At 48.4% G+C, this 12,500-nt stretch overlaps 1 protein-coding gene across 1 annotated transcript in view; it reads left to right on the top strand.

Annotated features, from left to right (window-relative positions):
* The window catches only part of LOC106592969 (voltage-dependent L-type calcium channel subunit alpha-1C), a 649,914-nt gene that overhangs the window by 444,211 nt on the left and 193,203 nt on the right, over positions 1 to 12,500 (top strand). The window contains 1 exon segment of the mRNA XM_045700254.1: positions 10,862 to 11,001. Within this exon segment, the coding sequence (XP_045556210.1) occupies positions 10,862 to 11,001 (140 nt within the window).

Raw genomic sequence — 12,500 nt, 5'->3', positions numbered from 1 at the left:
CCTGTATTAGAGTGGTCTGTCCTGTGTTAGAGTGGTCTGTCCTGTATTAGAGTGGTGTGTCCTGTATTAGAGTGGTCTGTCCTGTATTAGAGTGGTCTGTCCTGTATTAGAGTGGTCTGTCCTGTGTTAGAGTGGTCTGTCCTGTATTAGAGTGGTCTGTCCTGTATTAGAGTGGTCTGTCCTGTGTTAGAGTGGTCTGTCCTGTATTAGAGTGGTCTGTCCTGTATTAGAGTGGTGTGTCCTGTATTAGAGTGGTCTGTCCTGTATTAGAGTGGTCTGTCCTGTATTAGAGTGGTGTGTCCTGTATTAGAGTGGTCTGTCCTGTGTTAGAGTGGTCTGTCCTGTATTAGAGTGGTCTGTCCTGTATTAGAGTGGTCTGTCCTGTGTTAAAGTGGTCTGTCCGGTGTTAGAGTGGTCTGTCCTGTATTAGAGTGGTCTGTCCTGTATTAGAGTGGTCTGTCCTGTATTAGAGTGGTCTGTCCTGTGTTAGAGTGGTCTGTCCTGTGTTAGAGTGGTCTGTCCTGTGTTAGAGTGGTCTGTCCTGTATTAGAGTGGTCTGTCCTGTATTAGAGTGGTCTGTCCTGTATTAGAGTGGTGTGTCCTGTGTTAAAGTGGTCTGTCCTGTGTTAGAGTGGTCTGTCCTGTATTAGAGTGGTCTGTCCTGTGTTAAAGTGGTCTGTCCTGTATTAGAGTGGTCTGTCCTGTATTAGAGTGGTCTGTCCTGTATTAGAGTGGTCTGTCCTGTGTTAGAGTGGTGTGTCCTGTGTTAGAGTGGTCTGTCCTGTATTAGAGTGGTCTGTCCTGTATTAGAGTGGTCTGTCCTGTGTTAGAGTGGTGTGTCCTGTGTTAGAGTGGTCTGTCCTGTATTAGAGTGGTCTGTCCTGTATTAGAGTGGTCTGTCCCGTGTTAGAGTGGTCTGTCCTGTATTAGAGTAGTCTGTCCTGTATTAGAGTGGTCTGTCCCGTGTTAGAGTGGTCTGCTTGAAGCTGTGGTGTTTATATACAATGAGCCAGACTGCCTTTATGCTGTGGAGATTACAGGCACTGTTTACATGACGGAGGTCTCTAAAGAGGTTTCTACTTGTGAGGGTTTCCAGAAGATTGGTTTGTGTATTATTAGCCTAGCTTAATCACCAGTAGTGTGTGTGTGTGTTTGGAATACAAGCTCTAGAAGGCAGGTAGAACATGGCCCATGTTCCTAGGCCGTCATTGTAAATAAGTATTTGTTCTTAAGACCAAAACTAAAGGATTCTAGTCATAAATGAACCTGCTCATACAGAGGGTGAGTTTGGCTAGCGGTGCCTTGGATGGATGTCAGCCTTACTGAAAAACAGACTTGGGTTCAAATAGTATTTGATACATGCCATTACTTTCAGCTTCACTTGATTGAGCTTGCCTTGCCCAATGGAACCAATGGCATAGTGCTTAAAGTGCAAATCCTGCCCATCTGGCACTCGAGGCATGCTCAAGCAAAGGCTCAAAGTGTTTGAAAGATGTCAACTATTATCTGAACCCAGGTCTGCTAACGGATTGGGCAGAGATGTGTGTGTTAGTGATTTGGGCAGAAACTCCTCTGTCTGTCCTGCCATAGTAGAGAACCTGGTCCATCAACATATGGTCTTTATGGAGGAAAGTGGACAGCGGCTTGATTTCCCCCCTAGAGGGAATATATCCTGGGTTTTCCTTGGCTGTTCCGGCTGTCTGGAAGCTGGGAGACTGCACACACACACCCACACACACACACACACACACACACACACACACACACACACACACACACACACACACACACACACACACACACACACACACACACACACACACACACACACACACACACACACACACACACACACACACACACACACACACACACACACACACACACACACACACACACACACACACACACACACACACACACACACACACACACACACACACAGGAGGTAGAGAGAAAGTAGTAGGAGACACAGAGGATCCAGTTTCCTCTGACTGGTTGCTGTGGTTTCTGAGGGGTGCTGTTGACGTAGACAGTGTGTGTGTGTGTCTGTCTGTGTGTGTGTGTGTGTGTGTGTGTGTGTGTGTGTGTGTGTGTGCGTCCAGGGTCAGATTGGAGCGTAATACACAGCAGATCATTTACAGGAAGACAGGAAGTGTCCTGGTGATGTAACTATAACCACAGTCTGGTAGGAAACACCTAACAACTGATTCTGACCATTATTAAGCCTGGAAATACATGTTGAATTCAGCTCTGGTTCACCTTTAAATGTTTCTAGTTGTATTATCACCTTCACTAGTACAGTGAAATGTCTTTCCTTCAGCTCTTTCCCAACAACGTAGTAATCAGGATCAGAAGGACTATCAACTAAAGCCACGTAGAACAAAAACACACCACAAATAGAAATAACAGGAGAAAGTCAACTATATACAGTTCCAGGGTCAGTAGTTATATACAGGCTCAGTTCCAGGGTCAGTAGTTATATACAGGCTCAGTTCCAGGGTCATTAGTTATATACAGGCTCAGTTCCAGGGTCAGTAGTTATATACAGGCTCAGTTCCAGGGTCAGTAGTTATATACAGGCTCAGTTCCAGGGTCAGTAGTTATATACAGGCTCAGTTCCAGGGTCAGTAGTTATATACAGGCTCAGTTCCAGGGTCAGTAGTTATATACAGGCTCAGTTCCAGGGTCAGTAGTTATATACAGGCTCAGTTCCAGGGTCAGTAGTTATATACAGGCTCAGTTCCAGGGTCAGTAGTTATATACAGGCTCAGTTCCAGGGTCAGTAGTTATATACAGGCTCAGTTCCAGGGTCAGTAGTTATATACAGGCTCAGTTCCAGGGTCAGTAGTTATATACAGGCTCAGTTCCAGGGTCATTAGTTATATACAGGCTCAGTTCCAGGGTCAGTAGTTATATACAGGGACAGTTCCAGGGTCAGTAGTTATATACAGTTCCAGGGTCAGTAGTTATAAACAGGCTCAGTTCCAGGGTCAGTAGCTATATACGGGCTCAGTTCCAGGGTCAGTAGTTATATACAGGCTCAGTTCCAGGGTCAGTAGTTATAAACAGGCTCAGTTCCAGGGTCAGTAGCTATATACAGGCTCAGTTCCAGGGTCAGTAGTTATATACAGGCTCAGTTCCAGGGTCAGTAGCTATATACAGGCTCAGTTCCAGGGTCAGTAGCTATATACGGGCTCAGTTCCAGGGCCAGTCAAGATGCTCTCAATGGTGCAGCTGTAGAACTTTTAGAAGATTTCAGAGCCCCATGTCAAATCTTTTCAACCTCCTGAGGGGGAAGAGGTTCTGTCGCTTTCCTCATGACTGTTTGCATGTGCACCATTTTAAGTCCTGGACCATTTTTTAAGTCCACCCGAGGAACGTGAAATCCTCCACCGCTGCAGCCCTGTTGATGTGGATGGTGGCCCTTCTCCTGTAGTCCACGATCAGTTCCTTGGTCTTCCTGACGTTGTCCTGGCCCCACACTGCCAGGTCACTGACCTCCTCCTCCCTGTAGACTATCTAATAGTTACCGGTGATCAGGCCTACTACCGTCGTGTCGTCAGCAAACTTGATGATGGTGTTGGAGTCGTGGGTGAACAGGGAGTACAGGAAGGGACTAAGCACACACCCCTGTGGGGCCCCTGTGTTGAGGGTCAGCGTGGTGGAGGTGATGTTGCCTACCTTCAGCACCTGAGATCGACTCATCAAGAAGTCCAGGACTCAATTGCAGAGGTGTTTAGTCCCAGGGTCCCAAGCTTGGTGGCAAGCTTGGAGGGGACTATGGTGTTGAACGCTGACTGTAGTCAATGAACAGAATTCTCACATAGCTATTTCTCTTATCTAGGTGGGTAAGTGCAGTGTGGAGTGCAATTGATATTGCATCCTCTACGGATCTGTTGGGGCGGTATGCAAGTTGGAGTGGGTCTAGGGTGTCCTGGATGTTTACAGTGACTGTTGCAGGGTGGTAGTCATTGTGACAGGCAGCCTCAGAGTGTTTACAGTGACTGTTACAGGGTGGTAGTCATTGTGACAGGCAGCCTCAGAGTGTTTACAGTGACTGTTACAGGGTGGTAGTCATTGTGACAGGCAGCCTCAGAGTGTTTACAGTGACTGTTACAGGGTGGTAGTCATTGTGACAGGCAGCCTTAGAGTGTTTACAGTGACTGTTACAGGGTGGTAGTCATTGTGACAGGCAGCCTCAGAGTGTTTACAGTGACTGTTACAGGGTGGTAGTCATTGTGACAGGCAGCCTCAGAGTGTTTACAGTGACTGTTACAGGGTGGTAGTCATTGTGACAGGCAGCCTCAGAGTGTTTACAGTGACTGTTACAGGGTGGTAGTCATTGTGACAGGCAGCCTCTCAGAGTGTTTACAGTGACTGTTACAGGGTGGTAGTCATTGTGACAGGCAGCCTCAGAGTGTTTACAGTGACTGTTACAGGGTGGTAGTCATTGTGACAGGCAGCCTCAGAGTGTTTACAGTGACTGTTACAGGGTGGTAGTCATTGTGACAGGCAGCCTCAGAGTGTTTACAGTGACTGTTACAGGGTGGTAGTCATTGTGACAGGCAGCCTCAGAGTTCTTAGGAACAGGAATGATGGTGGTCAACCTGAGACGTGGGGATTAGACACTGGGACAAGGAGAGGTTGACAATGTCCATGAATATGTCTGCCAGCTGTTCTGCGCATACTCTGAGAAATCCGTCCGGCCCTGCAGCCGTGCGAGTGTTGACCTTATTAAAAACCTTACTCGCTTCGGAGAGTGAGATCACCCAGTCCCCTGGGTGTTTTTATCAGACCAGTATATTTAGACTATAGTCTATAATGTGCTAGATCCATCCATCTAGACAAGTCCAGCTAGATCCATCCAGGTAGATCCATCCAGCTAGACCCATCCAGGTAGATCCATCCAGCTAGACCCATCCAGCTAGACCCATCCATCTAGACAAATCCAGCTAGACCCATCCAGCAAGACCCATCCAGCTAGACCCATCCAGCAAGACCCATCCAGCTAGACCCATCCATCTAGACCCATCCAGCAAGACCCATCCAGCTAGACCCATCCATCTAGATCCATCCATCTAGACCCATCCAGCTAGACCCATCCATCTAGACAAATCCAGCTAGACCCATCCAGCTAGATCCATCCAGCTAGACCCATCCAGCTAGACCCATCCAGCTAGACCCATCCATCTAGACCCATCCATCTAGACATATCCATCTAGACCCATCCATCTAGACCCATCCATCTAGACCCATCCATCTAGACCCATCCATCTAGACCCATCCATCTAGACCCATCCAGCTAGACCCATCCAGCTAGACCCATCCATCTAGACCCATCCATCTAGACATATCCATCTAGACCCATCCATCTAGACCCATCCATCTAGACCCATCCATCTAGACCCATCTAGCTAGACCCATCCAGCTAGACCCATCCAGCTAGATCCATCCAGCTAGACCCATCCATCTAGACCCATCCATCTAGACCCATCTAGCTAGACCCATCCATCTAGACCCATCCATCTAGACCCATCCATCTAGACCCATCCAGCTAGACACACCTTCATATAGACCCATCCAGCTAGACCCATCCATCTAGACAAATCCAGCTAGACCCATCCAGCTAGACCCATCCATCTAGACCCATCCATCTAGACCCATCCATCTAGACAAATCCAGCTAGACCCATCCATCTAGACCCATCCATCTAGACAAATCCAGCTAGACCCATCCATCTAGACCCATCCATCTAGACCCATCCAGCTAGAACCATCCATCTAGATCCATCCATCTAGGTCCATCCAGCTAGACCCATCCATCTAGACCCATCCATCTAGACCCATCTAGCTAGACCCATCCATCTAGACCCATCCATCTAGACCCATCCAGCTAGACACACCTTCATATAGACCCATCCAGCTAGACCCATCCATCTAGACAAATCCAGCTAGACCCATCCAGCTAGACCCATCCATCTAGACCCATCCATCTAGACCCATCCATCTAGACAAATCCAGCTAGACCCATCCATCTAGACCCATCCATCTAGACAAATCCAGCTAGACCCATCCATCTAGACCCATCCATCTAGACCCATCCAGCTAGAACCATCCATCTAGATCCATCCATCTAGGTCCATCCAGCTAGACCCATCCATCTAGACCCATCCATCTAGACCAATCTAGCTAGACCCATCCATCTAGACCCATCCATCTAGACCCATCCATCTAGACTCATCCATCTAGACCCATCCATCTAGATCCATCCAGCTAGACCCATCCATCTAGACCCATCCATCTAGACCCATCCATCTAGACCCATCCATCTAGACCCATCCATCTAGACTCATCCATCTAGACCCATCCATCTAGATCCATCCAGCTAGACCCATCCATCTAGACCCATCCATCTAGACCCATCCATCTAGACCCATCCATCTAGACCCATCCATCTAGACCCATCCATCTAGACTCATCCATCTAGACCCATCCATCTAGACCCATCCATCTAGACCCATCCATCTAGATCCATCCAGCTAGACACATCCATCTAGACACATCCATATAGACCCATCCAGCTAGACCCATCCATATAGACCCATCCAGCTAGACCCATCCAGCTAGACCCATCCAGCTAGATCCAGTCTGCTGTATTGTGTTCCCAGGACCGAGGCTTGGTGAAAGGGGAGCAGACCTGGCAGGGCTCTCTGTCCCTTTCACAGCCCTGACCCTGGGAATGAAAGTCTCTGGAGGTTGGATGGGGGGGGACACAGCTGTGACTGTGTCCCGGGAGAGGTGGACTCACGTGGGCTAGGGTAGCGGGAGTGAGTGGGTGGTTGGGTGGAGGGCTAGATGATGAGTTGGGTGGGGATGTTTTGGGTGACGGTGGTATTATCCAGCTGTGACGTACTGTATGCTATCTGTGGCCCAAATGGCACCCTATTCCCTTTGTAATGCACCAAATTTGACCAGGACCCATAGGGCTCATAGGGCACATAGGCCTCTGGTCAAAAGCAGTGCATGATTAGGGTGCCATATGGGATGCACACTAAACTTTCTGTGAGGTCACGTGACATAACAGCCCCCCTGGCCATCCCAGGAAAGTTCCCATGAAGGCAGGCAGTGGAACGTTTATGAACAGGGGACATTCAGAACAGCAGGCAGGATCTCTGACAGAGAGAGAGCGACAGAGAGAGAGAGAGAGAGAGAGAGAGAGAGAGAGAGAGAGAGAGACACACAGAGAGAGAGAGAGAGAGAGAGACAGAGAGAGAGAGAGAGAGAGAGAGAGAGAGAGAGAGAGAGAGAGAGAGAGACAGAGAGAGGAACAGGGGACATTCAGAACGGCAGGCAGGATTTGTGACACACACAGAGCGACAGAGAGAGAGAGAGAGAGAGAGAGAGAGAAGAGAGAGAGAGAGAGAGAGAGAGAGAGAGAGAGAGAGAGAGAGAGAGAGAGAGAGAGAGAGAGAGAGAGGAACAGGGGACATTTTGAACGGCAGGCAGGATCTGTGACACACAGAGCGACAGAGAGAGAGAGAGAGAGAGAGAGAGAGAGAGAGAGAGGAACAGGGGACATTCTGAACGGCAGGCAGGATCTGTGACACACACAGAGAGAGGCTGATATTTAATCAAACACTGTTTACACTGACTTTGTTTACTAACAACATGCTTTACACACACGTCTTACTCTAAAGCTGAAAGCCTCTTCCTGTGAGAGTCTACCTAGTAAGAGGTAGTAGTAGGTCTATACAGGAACAACACCATTCTGTGCTGTTATATTACCAACGGAAAAAGAGCTACTGCATCAATGACTACCACACTACAGGTTAGATTGAATTGAACCCGACCAGACACCTTTAAGACAACCGGGAAAACTGCACCTTGACAAAACCCACAGGATCAGTTTACACAAATAAACTCCCGCCAGAAATTGGCAGCATTGTCTGTCAGCGTGATTCAAAGTCAAGTACAGAGAACAAAATGGGATGTTTGAATGAAATAGCACTGCTGCCTGCTAATAGACTCATAATGGGCTGAAGTGGGCCGCCAAAGCTGAGTTTGGTTGTTTTGAAGGCAGTAATATCCTACAGGCAGCGGCAGGTGAGCAGAGAGGGACCTGCGTCCCAGACATCACCCTATTCCCTATTTAGTGAACTAGGGTACCCATAGGGCTCTGGTGAAAAGTAGTGCACATCACAAGGAATAGGGTGATGTTTGGGATGTAGCCGGTATTATTTGGCACAGAGAAGTGTTGTTGCATGCTGGTATAGTTACAGTGGCCTGGTGGTCCAGCCTGGTGGTCCAGCCTGGTGGTCCAGCCTGGTGGTCCAGCCGGTCCAGCCTGGTGGTCCAGCCTGGTGGTCCAGCCTGGTGGTCCAGCCTGGTGGTGCAGCCTGGTGGTCCAGCCTGGTGGTCCAGCCAGGTGGTCCAGCCTGGTGGTGTAGCCTGGTGGTCCAGCCTGGTGGTCCAGCCAGGTGGTCCAGCCTGGTGGTGTAGCCTGGTGGTCCAGCCTGGTGGTCCAGCCAGGTGGTCCAGCCTGGTGGTGTAGCCTGGTGGTCCAGCCTGGTGGTCCAGCCTGGTGGTCCAGCCAGGTGGTCCAGCCTGGTGGTGTAGCCTGGTGGTCCAGCCTGGTGGTCCAGCCTGGTGGTCCAGCCAGGTGGTCCAGCCTGGTGGTGTAGCCTGGTGGTCCAGCCTGGTGGTCCAGCCTGGTGGTGCAGCCTGGTGGTCCAGCCTGGTGGTGCAGCCTGGTGGTCCAGCCTGGTGGTGCAGCCTGGTGATCCAACCTGGTGATCCAGCCTGGTGGTCCAGCCTGGTGGTGCAGCCGGGTGGTCCAGCCGGGTTTTTCAGCCTGGTGGTCCAGCCTGATGGTCCAGCCTGGTGGTGCAGCCTGGTGGTGCAGCCTGGTGGTCCAGCCTGGTGGTGCAGCCTGGTGATCCAGCCTGGTGGTCCAGCCTGGTGGTCCAGCCTGGTGGTTCAGCCTGGTGAGTCTACTGTCCAGTCTCCTCTCCCACTGTGGGTCTGCCTCACAGTAACCTGAGTCTACTGTCCTCTCTCCTCTCCCACTGTGGGTCTGCCTCACAGTAACCTGAATCTACTGTGTGCACTGAGTCTATACAGTCTTAGAAAAGGTGCTATCTAGAACCTAAAAGGGTTCTTTGGCTCTCCCCATAGGAGAACCCTTTGAAGAACTGTTTTTGGTTCTACATGGAAACAAAAGGACATGTCCTATGGGGACATCTATTGCACCCTTTTGGAACCCTTCTTTCTAAGAGTGTAGGCCTACGTACAAGTGCTGCATGCCCCTGTACCTCGCGCGGGTGGGTATGTGTGTGTTGGTGTGTGTATGGGTGTGCCACCGTAGTGTGTGTGTGTGTGTGTGTGTGTGTGTGTGTGTGTGTGTGTGTGTGTGTGTGTGTGTGTGTGTGTGTGTGTGTGTGTGTGTGTGTGTGTGTGTGTGTGTGTGTGTGTGTGTCTCCAGTACATGACTAGGGCCGAGCTCCCTGCCATCCAGGACCTCTATATAAGGCGTGTGAACGGAGCGCCTGTGATATTGATAAAAACTTCAGCTAGGGTTAGGAGCTAGGGTTAGGGTAAGGGTTAGGGTTAGGGTTAGGGTTAGGGTAAGGGTTAGGGTAAGGAGCTAGGGTTAGGTTTAGGGTTAGGGTAAGGAGCTAGGGTTAGGTTTAGGGTTAGGGTAAGGAGCTAGGGTTAGGTTAAGGGTAAGGAGCTAGGGTTAGGTTTAGGGTTAGGGTAAGGAGCTAGGGTTAGGTTTAGGGTAAGGAGCTAGGGTTAGGTTTAGGGTAAGGAGCTAGGGTTAGGTTTAGGGTTAGGGTAAGGAGCTAGGGTTAGGTTTAGGGTTAGGGTAAGGAGCTAGGGTTAGGTTTAGGGTTAGGAGCTAGGGTTAGGTTTAGGGTTAGGGTAAGGAGCTAGGGTTAGGTTTAGGGTTAGGGTAAGGAGCTAGGGTTAGGTTTAGGGTTAGGGTAAGGAGCTAGGGTTAGGTTTAGGGTTAGGGTAAGGAGCTAGGGTTAGGTTTAGGGTTAGGAGCTAGGGTTAGGTTTAGGGTTAGGGTAAGGAGCTAGGGTTAGGTTTAGGGTTAGGAGCTAGGGTTAGGTTTAGGGTTAGGGTAAGGAGCTAGGGTTAGGTTTAGGGTTAGGGTTAGGAGCTAGGGTTAGGTTTAGGGTTAGGGTAAGGAGCTAGGGTTAGGGTTAGGGTTAGGGTTACCTTGTTGTGTGTCTATCTGTGTGTGTGTGTGTGTGTGTGTGTGTGTGTGTGTGTGTGTGTGTGTGTGTGTGTGTGTGTGTGTGTGTGTGTGTGTGTGTGTGTGTGTGTGTGTGTGTGTGTGTGTTTTTATTCCTCCCTCTCATCTTTAGATCTCTCATATATTTTCATCATGTTGATTAACGACGTAGCAACGAGACGTAGCAACGCAGAGCTCAAAGCAAGATGTTCTCTCCTAAGTACTGGCATAAATAAAATGCTTGACATTTCAGAGAACATTTAAAATGTCTGGGTTTAAAGTATCGCTATTCGCCTTTATTGCAGCTTATCAAATCACAGGAACAATATCCTGACGTCTCCTCCCTCGCTATCTTTTTTTAATTCATTTATTATTTAACCTTTATTTAACTAGGCAAGTCAGTTAAGAACAAATTCTTCTTTTCAACGACAGCCTAGGGGCCTTGTTCAGAGGAAGAATAACAGATTTTTACCTTGTCAGCTCGGGGATTTGATCTAGCAACCTTTTGGTTACAAGTCCAACGCTCTAACCACTTGTCTACCTGCCACCCCGAAGTAACATTTCTGTTGGACAACAATAAAGTCATCTCCTTCTTCTTCTCTCCTGTGTCTCTCTGTAGGAGCGGGTAGAGTATCTCTTCCTCATCGTCTTCACAGTAGAAGCCTTTCTGAAGGTAATAGCCTACGGACTGCTCTTCCACCCAAACGCATACCTGAGGAATGGATGGAACTTATTGGATTTCATCATCGTTGTCGTGGGGTGAGTACATTACAGTGTCAAACAGTCAAACAGTCAATCAATCAATCAATTAACCAGAGAATCTGTCAATCAATTGAACAATCAAGTAATACATGAATCAATCATTCATTGTGGTGAGTACAGTACAGTGTGGTCCCAGGCAACTCTGTCTGAGTCAGTCAATCAGCCAATCAATAAATCAACCAGTCAATCAGCAAATCAATAAATCAATCAACCAGTCAATCAGCCAATCAATAAATCAATCAACCAGTCAATCATCAAATCAATAAATCAATCAACCAGTCAATCAGCCAATCAATAAATCAATCAACCAGTCAATCAGCCAATCAATAAATCAATCAACCAGTCAATCAGGTCTTCCCTGTGGCTCAGTTGGTAGAGCATGGTGTGTGCAACACCAGGGCTGTGGGTTCGATTCCCAGAGGGGGCCAGTACAAAACAAAAACAAAAAACATGAAATGTCTGTATTCACTACTGTAAGTTGCTCTGGATAAGAGCGTCTGCTAAATGACTAAAATGTAATGTAAATGTAATCAATCAACCAGTCAATCAACCAGACATTCAAGAAATCAAAACAGTGTTTGCACTTTGCACTGAGGCCTCCCGAAGAGGCTTTTGTCAGTGTGAAAGATAATCTTGCCCTCCTCGACTCATACTTCCTGTCCACATACATATTGATGTATTTATTTAGTTAGAACCAGTTTTCTATGATGGGGTTTCCACTGAGGAACCATAGGGTTGGACCAAAGCCTGATGTTGCACGGGCAGCGTCTTTGACAGGAGATCAGTTCTCTAGTACATCTCTATGACTACCACCCGCTTCTACATTAATGGACCTGTATCTCTTCAGAACAGGATTTATTTCCCTCGGTGTTGACACTGATCTGATCTCCTTTACTTCCACACCACTGCTACCAATCAACATCAACAGGGAATCTTCCTCTTGTATCTGGGGCGTGTGTGTGTGTGTGTGTGTGTGTGTGTGTGTGTGAGTGTGAGTGTGTGTGTGTGTGTGTGTGTGTGTGTGTGTGTGTGTGTGTGTGTGTGTGTGTGTGTGTGTGTGTGTGTGTGTGTGTGTGTGTGTGTGTGCGTGTGAGTGTGTGAGTGTGAGTGTGTGTGTGTGTGTGCGTGTGAGTGTGTGAGTGTGAGTGTGTGTGTGTGTGTGCGTGCGTGTGCGTGTGCGTGTGCTTGTGGGTGTGTGTGAGCCTGTACTGTATGTATGGTGAAGGGAATAACATGAGTGATGTCTGGTCCTCTCATTGTGTAGAGCAGAGCAGGAGTCCTACAGCCTCATTGAAACATCCCATCACCACAGAGGAAAGAAACCCTCCCTCTTATGTGTTTTCTATCAAGCTTTTTCATTCTCTTTCTCACTCATTTTCTCTCTCTCTTTCTGTCTCTCATACTGTCTCTCTTTCTCTCTCTCTCTTTCTGTCTCTCTTTCTCTCTCTCTCTCTCTCTCTCTCTCTCTCTCTCTCTCTCTCTGTCTCTCTCTCTCT

This window comes from Salmo salar, chromosome ssa17 (assembly GCF_905237065.1).
Source record: "Salmo salar chromosome ssa17, Ssal_v3.1, whole genome shotgun sequence".
NCBI lineage: Eukaryota > Metazoa > Chordata > Actinopteri > Salmoniformes > Salmonidae > Salmo > Salmo salar.
The sequence above is the reverse complement of the archived record's forward strand: the minus strand, read 5'-3'. Positions and strand labels throughout refer to the sequence as shown.